The 22,037-nt window shown below is 41.5% G+C and overlaps 1 protein-coding gene across 1 annotated transcript in view; it reads right to left on the minus strand.

The window, feature by feature from the left end:
- Positions 1 to 22,037, minus strand: part of LOC106584882 (ras-specific guanine nucleotide-releasing factor 2) — a gene marked incomplete at its 3' end in the record, with an annotated part of 149,821 nt that overhangs the window by 14,568 nt on the left and 113,216 nt on the right. Inside the window, exons 15-17 of the mRNA XM_045706972.1 lie at positions 16,586 to 16,834; positions 15,192 to 15,284; positions 13,356 to 13,855 (exon numbers count right to left, since the gene is read on the minus strand). Coding sequence (XP_045562928.1) covers positions 13,356 to 13,855; positions 15,192 to 15,284; positions 16,586 to 16,834 — 842 coding nt within the window. The remainder of the gene's footprint in view (positions 1 to 13,355; positions 13,856 to 15,191; positions 15,285 to 16,585; positions 16,835 to 22,037) is intronic.

The raw sequence follows: 22,037 nt of genomic DNA on the forward strand, positions 1-22,037 counted from the left end.
AACCGGACGGTTCCTGTGTCTTGAAAAAGGTTTTGGAACGGGAGGATCCTCCCTCATGAACGCGCCCCAAGAAGTGATGTCACCCCCTGCCTCAACAACTTCCCCTCCTTGTCATTCGGGCTCTGTTCATCGTAGAAGCTTCAAACAACTTTGTAAAGACTGTCGACATTATTACTACGTCACTGTCTATTTAATAGGAAACGACTTGAAGAGAGCCCATGCATCCAGATTTCCACTTCCTGGTAGGATTTCTCTCAGGTTATTGCTTGCCATATGAGTTCTGTTATACTCACAGACACCATTCAAACGGTTTTAGAAACTTCAGAGTGTTTCCTATCGAAATCTACTAATAATATGCATATCCTAGCTTCTGAGTTTGAGTAGGAGGCAGTTTAATATGGGCACATATTTTTTCCGAAATTGTCAATACTGCCCCCTATCCGATCCGTGCGGCAACAGGTTATACAGGTTCAGGAGTAATGCTGGGAAAGGTACTTTCTTGTATACTGGAGCCTCAGTTGCCTCTGCCTTTAAAAACAACGTCCTCTCTGGACAGTTTTAAAAATATGTTTGATGTCCTCTGTGCCCATATGAATAACCCCTATGATGTAACTGGAATGATGAGATTTATGTTGTTTTGTTTTGTTTTATTATTTCACTGCCATACTTTGTTCGATCTTGTCTCAAGAGGACCACAATGGAAATAAGTCTCAGACTTTATTGTGTGTTATCCTCGATGATTTTATTCATGTGCATGTATGGCTTTTAAGTTTTATGTGTGCTTGTTTTTTAAAATGGTCGAATTAATAAACTAAACTAAATGTCCTCCCTCGTATGAATTTTATGAGTTCCATGTTACCACTGCCTCCTTGTCACATCCTGACCAATAATAGGGGTTATTGGTCAGGATGTTATTTGTATTGTAGTTTGGTCAGGACGTGGCAGAGGGTATTTGTTTTACGTGGTTTGGGGTGGTGGTTTGCTTAGTAGGGTGTTTGATTTATTATTTCTGGGTTATGTTCTATGTTTTTTGTATTTCTATGTTCTCTCTAGTTTAGTATTTCTATGTCTAGGTATTGAGTGTTGGACTCTCAATTGGAGGCAGGTGTTTTTAGTTGCCTCTGATTGAGAGTCCTATATATAGGTATGTGTTTTGTTTGTGTTTTGTGGGAGATTATTTCTGTGTACAGCTTCAAGCCTTACAGGACTGTTATTCGTCGTTGTTTCTTTTTGTGTACGTGTTTATTTTTGGTTCACCTTCTTTGCCAACTAAATAAAAAAGAAGATGACTGCACATTTCCCCGCTGCATCTTTGTCCGCTTTATCCGACGTCAACCGTTACAGAATCTCCCACCCACCAAGGACCAAGCAGTGGGGTAAGGAGCAAGGGAACAATTATATGGACTATCAGGGGAATTGGACATGGGAGGAATTTTGGACGGGGTTGGACCTTGGCATCAGGCTGGGGAATACCGTCGCCCACGGGAGGAAATAGAGGGAGCCAAGGCGGAGAGGCGTCGGTACGAGGCTTTGTACGCGCTGAGGGAGAAGCACGAGAGGCACCCCCAAGAAATGTTTTGGGGGGGCACACGGGTAGTTTGGCTGGGCCAAGGGTGAGCCCTAAGCCAGCTCCCCGTGCTTTTTGGGAAGGACGTATGGAGTGGAGAGCTCCTAGGTATGCGGAAGTATGCACGATCTCACCCATACGCACGCACAGTCCGGTGCGAGTGATCCCAGCCCCTCGCAAATGCCATGCTAGAGTGGGCATCCAGCCTGGTAGGAGGATGCCTGCGCAGCGCATCTGGCCACCGGTGCGCCTCCTAGGTCCAGGCTACCCTACGCCCGCTCTACACACGGCAACCATCAGGCCCCTGCACAGCCCAGTTCGCCCTGTACTAGCACTCCGCTCGTACAGGGCTACTAGTTCCATCCAGCCAGGACGGGTTATGCAGGAGGTGCGATCGAGACCACCAGTGCTTCTCCACGGCCCGGTATATCCAGTACCAGCACCACGCACCAGGCCTCCAATACGTCAGCCCAGTCCAACTCAGCCTGTTCCCGCTCCTCGCACTAGCCTTAACCTGTTAGGGCTAGGGGGCAGTATTGACACGGCTGGATAAAAAACATACCCGATTTAATTTGGTTACCACTCCTACCCAGTAACTAGAATATGCATATACTTATTACATATGGATAGAGAACACCCTAAAGTTTCTAAAACTGTTTGAATGGTGTCTGTGAGTATAACAGAACTCAAATGGCAGGTCAAAACCTGAGAGATTCCTTTACAGGAAGTGGCCTGTCTGACCATTTCTTGAACTTCTTTTCCATCTCTATCTTTTACTAAGGATCTCTGCTCTAACGTGACACTTCCTACGTCGTCCATAGGCGCTCAGAGCCCAGGGAAAAAACAGAATGTCGTCATCCCAGCCCCAGGCTGAAACACATTATCGCCTTTCTCAAGTGGCCGATCAAGGGACACTGGGCTTAGGCGCGTGACCCGACCGCCCCCGCCTTTGTGATTTTTTTCCTCTGTTTGCCGAAAAGGAGATTCCCTGTCGGAATATTATCGCTTTTCTACGAGAAAAATGGCGTAAAAATGGATTTTAAACAGCGGTTGACATGCTTCGAAGTACGGTAATGGAATATTTAGAATTTTTTTGTCACGAATTGCGCCATGCGCGCGACCCTTCTTTACCATTTCGGATAGTGTTTCGAAAACGCCGCTATTCGGATATAACGATGGATTATTTTGGACCAAACCAACATTTGTTATTGAAGTAGCAGTCCTGGGAGTGCATTCTGATGAAGACAACAAAAGGTAATCAAACTTTTATAATAGTAAATATGATTATGGTGAGTGCTAAACTTGCTGGGTGTCTAAATAGCTAGCCCGTGATGCCTGGGCTATGTACTTAGAATATTGCAAAATGTGCTTTCACCAAAAAGCTATTTTAAAATCGGACATATCGAGTGCATAGAGGAGGTCTGTATCTATAATTCTTAAAATAATTGTTATGCTTTTTGTGAACGTTTATCGTGAGTAATTTAGTAAAATGTTAGCGAATTCCCCGGAAGTTTGCGGGGGGTATGCTAGTTCTGAACGTCACATGCTAATGTAAAAAGCTGGTTTTTGATATAAATATGAACTTGATTGAACAAAACATGCATGTATTGTATAACATAATGTCCTAGGGTTGTCATCTGATGAAGATCATCAAAGGTGAGTGCTGCATTTAGCTGTCTTCTGGGTTTTGGTGACATTATATGCTGGCTTGAAAAATGGGTGTCTGATTATTTCTGGCTTGGTACTCTGCTGACATAATCTAATGTTTTGCTTTCGTTGTAAAGCCTTTTTGAAATCGGACAGTGTGGTTAGATTAACGAGAGTCTTGTCTTTAAATAGCTGTAAAATAGTCATATGTTTGAGAAATTGAAGTAATAGGATTTTTAAGGTTTTGAAAATCGCGCCACAGGCTTCAAGTGGCTGTTACGTAGGTGGGACGAATTCGTCCCGCCTAGCCCATAGAGGTTAAAGTCTGTGTCTCCTGTCTCGTAGCTCCACTACCAGCCCCACACATTAGGCTTCCAGTGCGTCAGCTCAGTCTCGAGCTTCCGACAACAGTGTCCAGTCTAGAGTATCCGGCAACAGTGTCCAGTCTAGAGTATCCGGCAACAGTGTCCAGTCTAGAGTATCCGGCAACAGTGTCCAGTCCAGAGTATCCGGCAACAGTGTCCAGTCCAGAGTATCCGGCAACAGTGTCCAGTCCGGAACCGAGTGAGTCTGCCTACAGCCCGGAACCTAGTGAGTCTGCCTGCAGTCCGGAACTGAGTGAGTCTGCCTGCAGTCTGGAGCTAGAGTCGGCCTACAGTCCGGAGCCCCCAGAGAGGCTCTGCAGCCCTGAGTATTCTGCAGGGGTGGACAGGTTGGGTGGGGGTAGTAGACCGGAACCTGAGCCACCTCCAGTATAGGTGGGTTGGGGAGGGGGAGGTGTAGCACAGGAGCCGTCGTTGATGGCAGCCACCCTCCCTTCCCTCCCTTTAGTTTAGGGGGATTTTTTTGTGTTGGGGGGTATTGGTTTATTTAGGTGAGGTGCATCCGGGGTCTGCACCTATGTGTTTTGTTTGTGTTTTGTGGGAGATTGTTTCTGTGTATAGCTTCAAGCCTTACAAGACTGTTATTCATCGTTGTTTCTTTTTGTGTACGTGTTTATTTTTGGTTCACCTTCTTTGCCAACTAAATAAAAAAGATGAGTGCACATTTCCCCGCTGCGTCTTGGTCCGCTTTATCCGACAACAACCGTTACACTCCTCCTATAGACTATCAGTCTAAATTTGACTCTGTCATAAAGAAGTTAATTTAGGGGAGACAGAGACCACAGATTAAATATGCAAAACTACAGAGAAAAAAAGCATCAGGTGGACTTGCACTTCCATATCTAAAATGTTATCACCTATCATTCCCAATGAATATTCTGAAGACCTGGTTAAACCCAGAGGCTTCTGTTACTTGGCGTACTATAGAAGAGCCAATAGTTTCACCAATAAAATTACAAGATTTATGATTTTCTGGATTGACGCCAAAAAAATGTGTATTATTGTTTGGATCCATCCTAGCATACTCAGTAAATGTGTGGAAAGCTACAGAGAAGCATATGAGATATAATCTTAAATGGCAATCATACTCTCCAATGTGGCGTAATAAAGAATTCTTAGCATATTTATACTTTCAAAGACATATTCAATTTATTATGTCCCAGGTTCATCATTTTGTCTTTACCTTTAACTCTGCCTATCCATGCGAGCCTATGGGGTCCCTTTGGGAGCAGAACTAGTAGTACACCCATTGGTCAAACTTCTAACGGACAGACACCCCTCAAAAGGAGTTGTTTCTAATATCTAGTCAATTAATTATAGGAGCACAAAACCCATTAACTCTATCCATTTGCTGAAATACAAATACATTGGGAGACAGTATGGAAAAATATATTTGGATCATTTAGAAACCACAATCACCAATTCATTAATTAAACAAATTGCATAGAACCTAACACCTCAAAAACGACAACATGGGTATTAGTCCATCACCATTATGAGAGTTCTGCACCACAGGGGACCTTGGTACTTTTCAGCATGTGCTGTGGAAATGCCCGGGGGTGGTTGAATTCTGGGGGAAAGTCAACAATGTCATCTCTGTACTTACATATACAATTCTGCTATTAGATCCAATAGTGATGGTGCCTTGTGATGACACTGATTTGCATTTGCACTTCTCATGGCTCCAACAGAGTGTGTAGCGAAATGCACACTCTCATTAACTTCTGTGTGTGACCAATACAATTTGATTTGGTTGGCAGGAACCACAGCTGCAAAGAAAATTATTGTACAAAGGTGCATCAGTTACCATTGCAACAATGGCTGCTCACATTTAAGGAAATTGTACTTATGGAGCTCTCCACGGCCAGACTCCACAGGCCCAAGGTGTTCACGCTGGACATACAGACATTTCTGAACTCTTAACCAACGGCCCTTTACACCCATGAATGTGTATCAATAATGTGTCACTATTTCTGAGGATATATGACGTATTGTTCAGAAGATGTAATATACATTTGTTTTTATCTCATGATTTATTTTACATGCTATCAGATTGCCGGTGGGGGGCTGAAAATATATCTAGAAAATGTATTGAATGAATCCTATGAATTGAAAAAAAAATACGCCTTTTGGGTGTCACTGGACAGGAACAGGCCAGAAGACTTGACCACTTCATCTTGGGCCATCCTTCCCGGAGTGCTGTCTGTTCTAACATGCAGAGGTAAGTCTCGATGTCATCATCCTCCGTTAGCTTGATAGAAAATATATTGGGATGCGATTCAGTCTGTGTTTCTCCTCACAGCTTCTTGACTTCCTCAAGCAGGCAGACATTCTGTAGACACTGTTCTTCCAGCGTTTGTTTATGAATGTTCTGTTGCACCCGAACGAATTGAGCTATCAACTCTTCCATACTGATACTGCATAAACGTAAACCCTGGTCTGACCACATTGTCAGAATGCCTGCATTCTCCACCACTTGTGGCAGACCAAGGGGTTTGATCTAGACGTTTACACAGATCAGACACAGACACAAGTGTGATACCTCTGTTTCAAGGGTGTTTATTTTAAAAAATAAAGGAAAATAAAAGAAACCGGTCTCATCCAGGAGACCTCTTCCGGGATACCGCCTTCTTGGCTCCGGGGAACACAGAGCCCCTCGGTTCTAGCAGGCCGTGAGGACGTCTCTCCAGTTGCAACCTCTCACCACCTTCAAACCTCCCGTGGCTGCCCTCCTGGCAGCTTTATGGGCCCCGTATGGCTGATGAGCGATCAGCCCCTTGATTACTCACCAGTCTCAGTCAGCCCCAATTAGTCTTGGCCGGAGGACCCGTCGAGACCTGGCACATCCAGCAGAGGGAGCCAACACCGCGTGATGTAGACTTTCTGTCACCAGGCCTCAAAGAGTCTCCCCGGTGGCTTGTCCGCAGCACACCACAAAATATTGCTTTTCTTCCATCCAGATGCCCAGATATTTATAAGCGGGGACATGATTAATGGGGGCACCATCCAATGGACATATGCATAAATCATCAGATACATTTTTACCTGAATTGGAAAATAACATCCCTGCATAAAGTATGAATTTCACTTCATCAAAGGCTTTCTGCAAGGAAATGAAGGCAGACTGGAGCTCCAAAAGAGCTTGGCCAACCCTGGGGGCAATAGCATACACAACTGTTTGCAGAAAGCCTTTGTTGAACTGAAATTGGTACTTATAATGCAGGTCAAAACAAGTATGTTATTTTTCAAAACATTTTTTGAAAAAATTGATGGTGCCCACATTGATCGTGTCCCCTCTGGGCATCTGGATTGAAGAATAGCTATCTCTTAAAAAGCATATTGATAAGTTAGTTAAGTTGTTGAGAATAAAAATGGGCTTCTTTAGAAATAGGTCATGCCTCTTCGCTAAATAGCAAAAAGCAGATCATTCAGTCAACATTCCTGCCGGTTCTAGACTAACACTGAGTGTACAGAACATTAGGAGCACCTTCATAATATTTACTTGCACCCCCTTTTTCCCTCAGAACAGCCTCAATTCATCGGGGCATGTACTACAAGTTGTCGAAAGCGTTCCACAGGGATGCTGGCCCATGTTGACTCCAATGCTTCCCACAATTGTGCCAAGTTGGCTGGATGTCCTTTGGGTGGTGGACCACTCTTGATACACACCGGAAACCGTTGAGCATGAAAACCCCATCAGCGTTGCAGTTCATGACACACTCAAATCTATGTGCCTGGCACCTACTACCATAACCCATTCAAAGGCAATTCAATGTTTTGTCTTGCCCATTCACCCTCTGAATGGCACACATACACAATCCATGTCTCAATTGTCTCAAGGCTTAAAAATCCTTCTTTAACCTGTCTCATCCCCTTCATCTACACTGATTGAAGTGGATATAAGGATTTAATAGGTGATATCAATAACAGATTTGTATTTATTAGCTGCTCTTCCTGGGGTCCAAACACATTAAAGCACTTACATTGCATATAAAACAAAAGATAAAACAGTACATCATATAACATTATTAAACCACTACATATCTACAATACAAAATGTACAATAAAATATGTATAATACCATACAACAATTTTACAATATATGCGTATGTCTGTAACGGTGTCTTCACAGTCTTCGCTGTTCCATAAGGTGTATTTTAACCTGTTTTTTTTATCTGATTCAACTGCTTGCATCAGTTACCTAATGTGAAATAGAGTTCCATGTAGTCATGGCACTATGCAGTACTGTGCGCCTCCCGTAGTCTGTTCTGGACTTGGGGACTGTGAAGAGACCTCTGGTGGAATGTCTTGTGGGTTATTCATGGGTGTCCGAGCTGTGTGCCAATGGTTTAAACAGACTGCTAGGTACATTCAGCTTGTCAACACTTTTTACAAAAACAAATGATGAAGTCAATCTCTCTTCCACTTTGAGCCAGGAGAGACTGACATGCATATCATTATCAATAGCAATTTTCCTATGTTTACTCAAAGCCAGCGGCATGGAGTTAGTAAATATTGAAAAAATTAAGGGGCCTAAACTGCTGCCCTGGGGAACTCCTGAATATACCTGGATTATGTTTGAGAGGCTTCCATTAAAGAACACCCTCCAGAATATTGCAGGAGGTGTAAAGCCATTACACAAGTTTTTCCAGCAGCAGACTATGGTCGATAATGTGAAAAGCTGCACTGAAGTCTAACAAAAAGCCCCTACAGTCTTATCAAATTCTCATTTGAGTAAGTACTGTGCTTTGTTTACTGTGAAATAGCATTGTATCTGCTCAAACATTCCAAAAGTTTACAAAGGGTTGGCTATTTGAGCCAGTAAAGGAGGCTTTACTATCCTTAAGTAGGGGAATAACTTTTGTTTCCCTCCAGGCCTGAGGGCACACACTTTCTAGTATGCTTACATTTAAGATATGGCAAATAGGAGTGACAAATAGGAGGGACAATATCGTCCGCTATTATCCTCAGTAATTTTCCATCCAGATTGTCAGACCCCGGTGTCTTGTCATTGTTGATAGACAATACTATTTTCACCTTTTGCACACTCATTTTATGGAATTCAAAAGTACAATGCTCATCTTCCAAAATGTTGTCAAATATACTTGGATGTGTAGTGTCAGAGTTTGTTGCTGGCATGTCATGCCTAAGTTTGCTTATCTTTCCAATGAAAAAGGCACTAGTTGGCAATTCCAGTGGGTTTTGTGATGAATGAGTCATCTGATTCAATGAATGAAAGAGAAGAGTTCCCAAAATGTAATTTAACCTCTATGGGCTAGGTGGGACGCTAGCGTGCCACCCGTGGTGCACTCCATCAACAGCAGGTGCATTTCAAGAGCGGCAAATTTGAATCCAAATAAATGTCAAAATTCAAATTTTTCAAACATACAACTATTTTACACCCTTTGAAAGATAAACATCTCCTTAATCTAACCACATTTTACGATTTCAAAAAGGTTTTACGGCGAAAGCATAAATTTAGAGTATGTTAGGACAATACATTTACAAGAGTTGTGTGTAATGTTTTGTCAATTCAAAGACAGGGTAACCAAAACCATAAAACCAGCTAAAATGAAGCACTAACCTTTTACAATCTCCATCAGATGACACTCCTAGGACATTATGTTAGACAATGCATGCATTTTTAGTTCTATCAAGTTCATATTTATATCCAAAAACAGCGTTTTACTATGGCATTGATGTTGAGGAAATCGTTTCCCTCCAATAACCGGCAGTCAAGTCAGCGTCACAAATTAAATAATTAAAATTAGAAAACATTGGTAAAATATTATATTGTCATTTAAAGAATTATAGATTTACATCTCTTGAACGCAATCAACTTGCCAGATTTAAAAATAACCTTACTGGGAAATCACACTTTGCAATAATCTGAGCACTGCGCCCAGAAAAATACGCGTTGCGATACAGACTAGACGTCATGTTGGGGAGATCTAAAATCGAAAATACTATGTAAATAATCCATTACCTTTGATTGTCTTCATCAGATGTCACTTCCAGGTATCACAGGTCCATAACGAATGTAGTTTTGTTCAAAAAAGCTCATCATTTATGTCCAAAAATCTCCGTCTTGTTAGCACATGATCTAAGCCAGCCGGACTTCTCGTCATGAACGAGGGGAAAAAACATATTTACGTTCGTTCAAACATGTCAAACGTTGTATAGCATAAATCATTAGGGCCTTTTTAACCAGAACATGAATAATATTCAAGGTGGACGAATGCATACTCTTTTATAACGTATTGGAACGAGGGTACCCAACATGAACTCGCGCGCCAGGTGTCTAATGGGACATCATCGTTCCATGGCTCTTGTTCGGTCAGATCTCCCTCCAGAAGACTCAAAACACTTTGTAAAGGCTGGTGACATCTAGTGGAAGCAATAGGAAGTGCCAAAATATTCCTCAGCCCCTGTGTTTTTCAATGGGATAGGTTTAAAGGTAATACAACACATCAGGTATCCACTTCCTGTCAGAAAATGTCTCAGGGTTTTGCCTGCCAAATGAGTTCTGTTATACTCACAGACACCATTCAAACAGTTTTAGAAACTTTAGAGTGTTTTCTATCCATATATAATAAGTATATGCATATTCTAGTTACTGGGTAGGATTAGTAACCAGATTAATTCGGGTACATTTTTTTTATCCAGACGTGCAAATGCTGCCCCCTAGCCCTAACAGGTTAAGGTGCTCCAAAGCTTTTTAATACCATTCTGTATATTATTAATTTTTGTTTCATAGTGTAGTTTATTTTTATTTAGTCACATGATTTCTTAATTTGCAAGACTTATTTGCCACACATTTTGCCTCATCACCCTCAACCATACCATTTTTCAATTCCTCGTCAATCCAAGGGGATTTAACAGTGTTTACAGTCATTTTCTTAACTGGAATAAGCAATTTCATAAATGTGTCAAGTGCAGCGTCTGGTTGCTCCTCATTACACACAGCAGACCAACAAATATTATTTACATCATCAACATCTGACCTCTTATACAATATATTAGGCCCAGCCTTTGGAATTTTGGTTTTCCTAGATATGGCTACTATGGATTCACTTGCAGAAATTGTATGTAATGTGTCGTGTCATTTTGGAGTCACTCGTATTATTCGTCAATAAGAATATAATATGTTACGGGTATACGGGTAAGAGTCTAGTTACATTTTCAGATATACGTTTCTAATTTAGTCAGAAAGTTGTTTTTATTGCAAGTTAAAGCATACTGTTAGCTAGCATTAGCTTGCTGGCTTGCTAGCTAACGTTATGTGTATGATCTGTGTAGTAATATTATTAGAATCAGAAAACCATTTGCATTGCTAGTTATAGCCTAATGTTATCTAGCTAACATTGAACCTAGTTTGTTAGCTTTAGCTACCTGCAGATTCATACTACAGCTGTTTGTGTTGGTAGACGTATGAGTTGGGATTATTATTTAACTAGGCAAGTCAGTTAAGAACAAATTCTTATTTACAATGACAGCCTACCGGGGAACAGTGGGTTAACTGCCTTGTTCGGGGGCAGAACGACAGATGTTTACCTTGTCAGCTCGGGGATTCGATCCAGCAACCTTTCGGATACTGGCCCAATGCTCTAACCACTAGGCTACCTGCCGCCCCATTACAGTGTATTATTCCGGTTCATTGTTTAGCTAGCTAGCTACATGTCGAAACAAAAGACTCCACTTTGGCCGGATTATTACATGACCCATCAAATTAGCCAGGTGTGTCTGGGGGTGATTATGGCCATCTATTATTGTATTTCACGAACATGTGTACATGTCTAGAAAATAGTGACCTATCCACTTAGCTAGATGTAGCTGGGGGTGGGTTATAGCATTTCCTTCACATGACGCATCAATTTAGACAAGTGTGTCGGGTAATCATCATCTAATAATTGTAAAATATTTCAAAATGTTTTTAGCTGGCCACTTTCTGTTTTTGATATTGCTACTATGCAAGTAACCACTTCACTTCACCGTTTACACCTTCTGTATCCTTTGCATGTGACAAATAAACATAGATTTTATTTGATATAGCGTGTGTTTACCACATGGCCTTACGTGAATCCTTAGAGATGGGTGGGGCTAAGGCTTAAGAGGGTGTGAACAATGATGAATGGGTGTAGACAAAGAACAACTTTCCAGTAAGTGTACCAAAACATTCAAGGGCCATTCTCAAAAGTGGGGTTACAAGTTTATCTACTTTCAAAGCAGAATTACTTTTCCATTGTTCCTCAACTGCAGTGTATGATATTCCATTGTCTAGCTAGTCTCTACATTTATCCAATGTAAAAAGCACAATTTCAAATTTTGCTAAATAAAACCGAATCAAGGCGGTCGGTCACAAATACTAAACTTTTGACTACTTAATTTATAAGAATCTTTAGGGCTGTCAATTTTTACCCTACTTTTTACCCTACCGTGTTAAACAAAATCTCTTCCTCTGCAATTGTGTCAGTATAAAATAATTTCTTTATTTTTTTAGCTTAGTATATTAATTATTGATTTTATACAGTCATTATTGCTCATCATTATCAAGCATTTCAATAATGTCGTACCCCACTGCTTCTGCTTTACTGTTTAGAAATTGTATTTATTTAACCAGGTTAGTCTCATTGAGATAAAAACTCATCTTTTTCAAGAGAGACCTGGAAAGCCCTTTATGTATCTAGTTCACCGATGTGAAGAAGTCATCATTATTTAGACAAATTCACATATAGTGTATCAAAGTAGTCAAAAGTGTAGTATTTCTACAAACTCGTTGGATGCATTTGCCGTTTGTTTTTGGGTTATGTTTTGCCCAATAGTAACTGAATCTTAAATCTAAAATGCTGGAGTATAGAGCCAAATTAAGTCATTTTAGCTTCACTGTCCAAACACATGGAGTAAATACATGTATTTATTTTAAGAACTCAGTCAGGGTGTCAATTCACTGTTGAGAGTTAGAATAGTATAATACACAAGGCGATTTTCCTCTTCTCACAGTCCCTTCAGAAATAATTCACACCCCTTGACTTTTTCCACAGTTTGTTGTAATACAGCCTACATTTTAAATTGACTAAATAAAGATTTTTGGGGTCACTGGGCGAAACATAATACCCCATAATGTCAAAGTGGAATTATTTTTCTCAAAAGCAGAAATGTCTTGAGACATTCAACCCCTTCGTTACATAATATGTTGCATGGAGTCACTCTTTGTACAATAGTAGTGTTTAACATGATTTTTGAATGACTGCCTCATCTCTGCACCACACACATACAGATAATTGTAAGGTCCCTCAGTCGAGCAGTGAATTTCAAACACAGATTCCACCACAAAGACCAGGGAGGTTTTCCAATGCCTCGCAAAAAAAGGGCACCTATTGGTAGATGGGTAAAAAAAAAAAAGCCCAGTTCTGGGCATGAAACAGCCAGGGGGAAAGGTCATAAAACACTCACTCTCTCTCGCTTTCTCCCATACACACACAGTAAAGAATCTAAAGTGAGAACACTCCCTCTGAATGCTTTCTACTCACACCCCAATTCTAATGACTGTGTATCCTGTGCAGCCATAAACACCCTAGCAGCCTGCCTCTCTTCATTCTAAATGCCCTGTCAGAGAACATTATAATCAGAGCTGCTGTTAAAACTCATAAATAAGCTGACTAAATGCCTGTGGTGCTCAGAAGGAAGCTCAGACAGGGAATCCAGGTAGTGTGTGTGTGCGCATCTGTGCTGCATGTGTGTGTTTAGATAGGCCTTACCTCTGCGGATGCTGCGTCTCAGTTTTCCACAGAAGGCGTCAACACGAGGCAGCTCCTGCCCTTCTGTAGTGGGGGAGGGACTCTGTTCGGGGTAGGACAGGGGTAGACAGGGGGGGAGGGGGGCCTGTTCATGGGGGGTCCTGTTGCCACCTGGAGGGGGCGAGGAGGAGGTGGGAGGGGGGGAAGTGGTAGTGGGGGTCTGGGGGGTAGAGTTCTGGGGGGTGGGGGGGTGGAATGTAGGGGTTTGGGCTGAGGTTGGACTACTGACAGCGGACTGAGAGAAGGAGGAGGGGATAGAGTTAATGTTAGTAAGGTCCAGCCCCCCCACCCTAGCACTGATGGGGGAATGCAGAGAGAGTTTGCGTGTGCGGACAGGAGAGGAGGTGTGGGAGGAGATGGAGAGAGGACCGGAGAACTTGCGGCAGAGACGGGGGGACTTGTCATTGGTGTGATCACCACTTCGGTTGTTTTGGTTGGTGGCAAAGAACAATTCCAAAGACCTGAGAGAGAGCGAGAGAGAGCAAGAGAGGGAAAAAAAATCTGTCAAATTTGCATTGAGTCGTTGTGAGGAAAGCATGAATTGACTGTTATGAGACAGGAGATGCTATTATCATCATCATGCCAGAAAACTGTGAACAGAACCATCAGCACTACAGATAGGTCTATAACTCAGCCTGAGTGGAAAATGGCAAAACAGGTTACATGAAAGACCATGCAAAGAGGTTGAAGAAAGGAGTGAGAGTGGTGCTGAGCGATTAGAGCTTTTTGAGGTTGGTTTGGATTCGGTTCGATTATAAAAAATAATCAAGATTTTCAAAACATTAAATGCACTATGCGGGTTGGATGCTGTAACCAAACAGAATAAAACAATAATTAAAAGTCCCATGATGATACTGACTGCTCATGACTGCTTATCACTTATTAACCATCAGTTATTCACATTACTTCACATAAAATATTTCAGTTGTTGTGTATATTACATTTGTTTTATTTGATGACTAATTTAATTCCAAGTCATCATCTCATCTCTATTGAGCTGCTGCCTATGCAGTCTGACAAAACCATTATTTTAATAGTTCTTTAAAGTAAATAAGGCATACCAATATGACTGCTGAATACCAATACCTCAAGAAGCAACTGCTCTCTCTGTATCCCTTCTTGATCGCACATTCTTCTGTCTCTTATGTAGCAGGCGTAAGAATAAACATTACTATGGACTATGGTTATTTGTAGTTAATTATCACGTTTTCGTCACTAAACTATGTAGAACATTGGCCTGTTGGAAACTACAACTCCCTACTACATTACATCGCACAGTTTGGGCATGATCTGATTTATCTGTAGAGAAACTACAGTGTGCGCATTGAGCTAGCAGAAAGAAAAAAAATGAAATGGAATTAAAATAATTCAACCAATGTCAGTCAATAAGTTGTTTAAAAACCAAAAATTAACTGACATTTCTGTTAATCGCTCAGCACTAAGTGACACACAGACAGAGAGAGAGACAGAGGGAAAGAGCTCAGTGGTCTTCCACAGTAGTCAGAAGGGAGGATATGCAGACGGAAGATGCTAGAGGGAGGGAGAAAGAAAACTAAGGACAGAGACATTGAGCGAAGGACAGGGAAAGGGAGAGGAGGAAAGAGCAAAATAGCCTTGAAGTCTTCTCTAAAAGAAAAGGTACAGTGAAAAGATGCAAAAGTGAAGAAAGAGCGAGAGAGAGGGGAGAGGAGGAGAGAACACAAGTGAGAGGCAAAGAGAGAGGTACTTGGACAAGTCCAGGGACAGAAAGAGCAAGGGATAAAGCAGAGGGGGAGAGAGAGAGGCAGATTGTGTTACTTGGACTGATCCAGGGCTATCTTCCTGATCTTCAGGCTGTAGTCAGGACAGATGGACGTGATGGACAGGCGGTCAAATGAGTGGTACTGTACCCTGTGGAGGGGGGATGGAGAGGAAAGGGATATAACGGATGGAGGAGTGAGAAGAGGGGATGGGTGAGGGGGGGATGAAGGTGATGGGGAAGGTGGAGGATGGAGGAGTGAAGGTCAGGACAACATACACGTTTATTTATATATAACTGACAATGACCACAGGACATCAAAGCCTTTTCATGTTGAAACTGTATGTGTGAATGCTGTCATTATCCTCCAGGGTGAAGACTCCCCTAGGTCAGTTGAGGCTGCAGAGGGGAGGAAGGCTCATAATAATGGCTGGAACGAAGAAAATGGAATCAAACATATGGAAACGATGTGTTTGATACCATTCCACTGATTCCGCTCCAGCCATTAACACGAGCCTGTCCTCACCAATTAAGGTGCCACCAATCTCCTGTGCCTTAGGTACAGATCTAGGATCAGCTTCCCCTCCCCCAATTCTAACCTTAACCATTAGTGGGGAAAATGCCAAACTGACAAGATCAGTGTCTAGGAGCAAATACACCCTGTCATATACTGTAGGTGTGTGGGTTTCTGGTCTATGTTCTCTGGTAATGAGGGCATCCAGGAGTTAGCCTACACACACCTGCGCTGGACACAGGAAAAAAGAGGCACAGACTTTCCAGTTGAAAGGATCGTTAGGTCTGGGCAGGAAAATGCATACACACAAAAACACTGTCTGACATGTGTCTTTGAAAAACATTTTTCAAGCATCTGTTTTGCTAGCAGATAAGTGTTTCGATTCAATCAATCTCTCTCTCTCTCTCTCTCTCTCTCTCTCTCTCTCTCTCTCTCTCTCTCTCTCTCTCTCTCTCTCTCTCTCTCTCTCTCTCTCTCTCTCTCTCTCTCTCTCTCTCTCTCTCTCTCTCTCTCTCTCTCTCTCTCTCTCTCTCTCTCTCTCTCTCTCTCTCTCTCTCTCTCTCTCTCTCTCTCTCTCTCTCTCTCTCTCTCTCTCTCTCTCTCTCTCTCTCTCTCTCTCTCTCTCTCTCTCTCTCTCTCTCTCTCTCTCTCTCTCTCTCTCTCTCTCTCTCTCTCTCTCTCTCTCTCTCTCTCTCTCTCTCTCTCTCTCTCTCTCTCTCTCTCTCTCTCTCTCTCTCTCTCTCTCTCTCTCTCTCTCTCTCTCTCTCTCTCTCTCTCTCTCTCTCTCTCTCTCTCTCTCTCTCAAAACTGGATCGAGAGAATAACAGGAGAAATAATGAGATGAGAGGTTTAGAGAAAACTCAACCATCTGTAACATGAAAGTGTGTGTTTTTTTCCGTGAATGTGTGCATGTCATGCATGTTCTCTCTCGTGTATTACCTGACAGGTATAGAGGTGAAAGGTTTCTTGTAGATGTCAGCCAGTTTATCCATGACCACGGCAGCAGTAGTGAAGATGCGGTAGGTGTGGAGGAAGGTGTTGAGGAAGTCGATGGAGAGGAAGCGCAAGTCCGTCAGCCTTTCCAGCAGCCGCTCCACGCTGGCGTAGCGAATCTGTGGGACCTTGCAGGAGTTGAGTGTCTTGCTGAAGCAAATGTCAACATCATCTTTATGGAGGCGCATATCAGATCTGATGGACGGACATACACACACAATCACTGGTGATCTAATCATTGAATTGCTAGGATTACTCACACAGACGTTTTAAGTATGGATAAACACTTAAAGTTGGAGTAAGTCATGTCAGAAGCTAGCAGATTAATTACTTAACGACAACCGCTGCAAATTCCAATAAAACTACATCACGTTTTAAAATTCACTTTCCTTGCTTTGTCTAACAACACTATAAATCAATCGATCAAAGGAGTTTTGTGGGTCAGAGTGCAGTATTTATTTAGTTTCATAGGACAAATATTTGTTTGCACATTTCTCACGTTACCAACACTAAGTAAACTTCTGGAAAAAATGTGTGTTTGACCAGATACAATGCTATTTCACAGTAAACAAATTTACAACAGACTTTCAGCACGCATATTGGGAAGGACACTCAACAAGCACGGCACTTACACAACTGACTGATTGGCTGAGAGAAATTGATGATACAATTCTGGGGGCTGTCTTGTTAGACTTCAGTGCAGCTTTTGATATTATAGATCATAGTCTTTCTGGAAAAACGTATGTGTTATGGCTTTACACCCCCTGCTATAATGTGGATAAAGAGCTACTTGTCTAACAGAACACAGAGGGTGTTTTTTAATGGAAGCCTCTCAAACATAATCCAGGTAGAAGCAGGAATTCCCCAGGGTAGCTGTTTAGGCCCCTTGCTTTTTTCAATCTTTACTAACGACATGCCACTGGCTTTGAGTAAGGCCAGTGTGTCTATGTATGCGGATGACTCACCACTATACAGGTAAGCTACTACAGTGACTGAAATGACTCCAACACTTAACAAAGAGCTACAGTTAGTTTCGAAATGGGTAGCAAGGAATGAGTTAGACCTAAATATTTCCAAAACTAAAAGTATTGTATTTGGGACAAATCATTCACTAAACCCTAAACCTCAACTACATCTTGTAATGAATAATGTGGAAATTCAGCAAGTTGAGGTGACTAAGCTGCTTAGAGTAACCCTGGATTGTAAACTGTCATGGTCAAAACATATTGATTCAACAGTAAGTAAGAAGGGGAGAAGTCGGTCCATAATAAAGTGCTGCTCTGCCTTCTTAACAACACTATCAACAAGGCAGGTCCTACAGGCCCTGGTTTTTGTCGCACTTGGACTACTGTTCAGTCGTGTGATCAGGTGCCACAAAGAGGGATATTGGAAAATTGCAGTTGGCTCAGAACAGGGCAGCACAACTGGCCCTTAACCTGTTTGGGCTAGGGGGCAGTATTGAGAATTTTGGAAAAAATATGTGCCCATTTTTAACTGCCTCCTACACCAACTCAGAAGCTAGAATATGCATATTATTGTTCAGGTTTGGATAGAAAACATCCTAAAGTTTCTAAAACTGTTTGAATGGTGTCTGTGAGTATAACAGAACTCCTATGGCAGGCAAAAACCTGACAAGGTTTCATGCAGGAAGTGGCCTGTCTGACAAGGAGTCGTGCGTCTTGCATCTGTTTATTGAAGAGTAAGGATCTTAGCTGTAACGTGACAATTCCCAGGGCTCCAATAGGCTCTCAGAAGCCGGGAAAATCATGAAGGTTGACGAGGCAGCCTCAGGCTGAAACAGATTATCACCTTTTTCAAGTGTCCCATTAGGTGACAATGGAATGAGGCGCGTGCGCGATTAGCCCCCGTGGAGTATTTTAATTCGGCTGTTTAGTTTATTGCAGATTCCCGGTCGGAATATTATCGCTTTTCTACGAGATAAATGTCATAAAAATTGGTTTTAAACAGCGGTTGACATGCTTCGAAGTACGGTAATGGAATATTTAGACATTTTTTGTCACGCCATGCGCAATGCGCACGACCGTGGATTACCATTCTGATAGTGTCTAGAACGCACGAACAAAACGACGCTATTTGGATATAACTATGGATTATTTGGGACCAAACCTACATTTGTTATTGAAGTAGAAGTCCTGGGAGTGCATTCTGACGAAGAACAGGAAAGGTAAGAACATTTTTCTTATAGGAAATGTGATTATGGTGAAGGCTAATCTTGCCGGGTGTCTAAATAGCTAGCCGTGATGGCTGGGCTATGTACTTAGAATATTGCAAAATGTGCTTCATCCGAATAGCTATTTTAAAATCGGACATATCGAGTGCATAGAGGAGTAATGTATCTGTAATTCTTAAAATAATTGTTATGCTTTTTGTGAACGTTTATCGTGAGTAATTTAGCAAACTGTTAGTAAATTCCCCGGAAGTTTGCGGGGGTATGCTTTTTCTGAACGTCACATGCTAATGTAAAAAGCTGTTTTTTGATATAAATATGAACTTGATTGAACAGACATGCATGTATTGTATAACATAATGTCCTAGGTGTGTCATCTGATGAAGATCATAAAAGGTTAGTGCTGCATTTAGCTGTGGTTTGGGTTTTTGGTGACATTATATGCTAGCTTGAAAAATGGGTGTCTGATTATTTCTGGCTGGGCACTCTCCTGACATAATCTAATGTTTTGCTTTCGTTGTAAAGCCTTTTTGAAATCGGACAGTGTGGTTAGATAAACGAGAGTCTTGTCTTTAAATAGCTGTAAAGTAGTCATATGTTTGAGAAATTGAAGTAATAGTATTTCAAACGATTCAAAAATCGCGCCACTGGATTAGACTGGCTGTTACGTAGGTGGGACGAATTCGTCCCGCCTAGCCCATAGAGGTTAAAAGTACACCAAGACCTAACATTAATGACATGCATGTCAATCTCTCGTGGCTCAAAGTGGAAGGGAGATTGACTTCCTCATTACTTGTTTTTGAAAGAGGTTGATAAGCTGAAGGTACCGAGCTGTCTGTTTAAAATACTAGCACACAGCTCGGACAACCATGCATACCCCACAAGACATGCTACCAGAGGTCTCTTCACAGTCCCCAAGTCCAGAACAGACCATGGGAGGCGCAAAGTACTACATAGAGCCATGACTACATGGAACTCTATTTCACATCAGGTAACTGATGCAAGCAGTAGAATCAGATTAAAATAGCAGGTAAAAATACACGTTATGGAACAGCGGGGACTGTGAAGTAACACAAACAGGTACAGACACATGCATACACACATACATGTAGATTTTTCATTGTAGATATGTCGTAGTGGAGTATGGGCCTGAGGTCACACACTTAGTGTGTTGTGAATTCTGTAATGAATGTATTGTAATGTTTTTAAAATTGTATAACTGCCTTAATTTTGCCGGACCCCAGGAAGAGTAGCTGCTGCCTTGGGGATTCATAATAAATACAAATGGCTTTAGCCACAGAGGGAGCAGGCCTGCCCCGGCAAGTGCCTCGGAGGGAGTCAACATCTGCATTGCGCAACAATTTCCCATGATTTGTGAATCTGTTCAGACCCAATAGATAGCGCGACAGCTAAAATGGCTTAGAAAAAATAACATTTCAGCTAATAGGGAGAAGCATCTAAAAAAATAACCACATTATGGAATCCACTTATCATAAATGTTGGTACATTTGTGGACAAAATTCTTACTTACTCAGCCCAAGTCCAAAGAAAATAGCCAAGAAATCTGCATAAAAAAAATGAACACCACCACCAACTAAGGAGGTTCAGTCAAAAAAGCAGTGGCTTATACAATAGCTGTGTTAAATACGGCAGTGTTCCTCACACCTGGGCCTGGAGGAGGTGCAGGCTCTTGTTTCAGCCAAGCAGTAACAAACCTAATCAACTATTCAATAAATCCTGTTGGGGCTACAGGTTAGCAATGAACCCTGAGACGGGATTGCTAGCAAGGCTGGAAATTCAAAACATCAAAAATCTAATAATTTCAATTTCTCAAACAATCAACTATTTTACACAATTTAAAAGATAAACATCTCCTTAATCTAACCACATTGTTCGATTTTCAAAGAGGCTTTACGGCAAAAGCATAAAGTTAGATTATGTTAGGACAGTACACAGCCACAAAAGTACAAACATCCATTTTCAATTCAAGGTCAGGCGTCACCAAAAGCAGAAACCAGCTAAAATTATGCACTAACCTTTGACAATCTCCATCAGATGACACTCCTAGGACATTATGTTATACAATACATGCATTTTTTTTCCCATCAAGTTCATATTTATATCCAAAAACAGCATTTTACAGTAGCGGTGAAATTCAGATTTTTTTCTTCTCTGAAATGCTTCCGGTGAACAACGTTACAAATTACAAAATTACTATTCGAAAACATTGGTAAATTATAATATTGTCATTCAAATATTCATAGTTTAACATTTCGTAAATGCTACTGCATTGCCAGATTTCAAAATAACTTTACTGGGAAATCACAATTTGCAATAAACCGGGTGCTGTGCTAAGAACAATAGGCTAGGCTATACAGGTTAGCACCATCTTGTAACCATGTAATATCAAAATTACTATTGTCAATAATCCCTTACCTTTGATTATCTTCATCCATTGGCACTTCCAGGAATCCCATGTCCACAACAAATGTGGTTTCTTTCAACAAAGTTCATAATTGATGTCCAAATAACTCCAAGTTGTTAGCGCTTTGGTTGGCTACTAATAAGTAGCGCGGGGGGGGGGGGGGAGTCACGGCGAAAAGTAAAAAAAATTATCTATTTACGTCGTTCAAACATGTCAAACGTTGTTTAGCATCAATCTTTAGAGCCATTTTTAACGTGAAACATCAGTAATGTTTCAACCCGACCTCTACTGTCTTGAAAAACGTATTTGAAAAATGTATCGCATCACATGATTGCGCAGGTGCAGCCAATAATGAAGTGACGACATCCCAGGGAGGTCAACTTCCCTTCCTTGTCATCCGGTCTCTGTTGATCATAGACGCTTCAAACAACTTTATAAAGATCGCTGACATCTAGTGGAAGCCGTAGGAGTTGCGAAATTAATCCTTTCTCACTGTGGTATCTATTAACCAATGATTAAAAAAAATAGTACAGCCACAAAATTATTTTTTTCTCTCAGGTTTTCTCAGGTTTTTGCCTGCCATATGAGTTTTGTTATACTTACAGACACCATTCAAACAGTTTTAGAAAATTCAGAGTGTTTTCTATCCAAATATGGTAATGATATGCATATCCTAGCTTCTGAGTTGGTGTAGGTGGCAGTTAAAAATGGGCACATATTTTTTTCAAAATTATCAATACTGCCCCCTAGCCCCAACAGGTTGTGGTATATTCAGGTATGTTAGT

The sequence above is a fragment of the Salmo salar genome, chromosome ssa24 (genome assembly GCF_905237065.1).
Source record: "Salmo salar chromosome ssa24, Ssal_v3.1, whole genome shotgun sequence".
In the NCBI taxonomy this organism is placed as follows: Eukaryota; Metazoa; Chordata; class Actinopteri; order Salmoniformes; family Salmonidae; genus Salmo; species Salmo salar.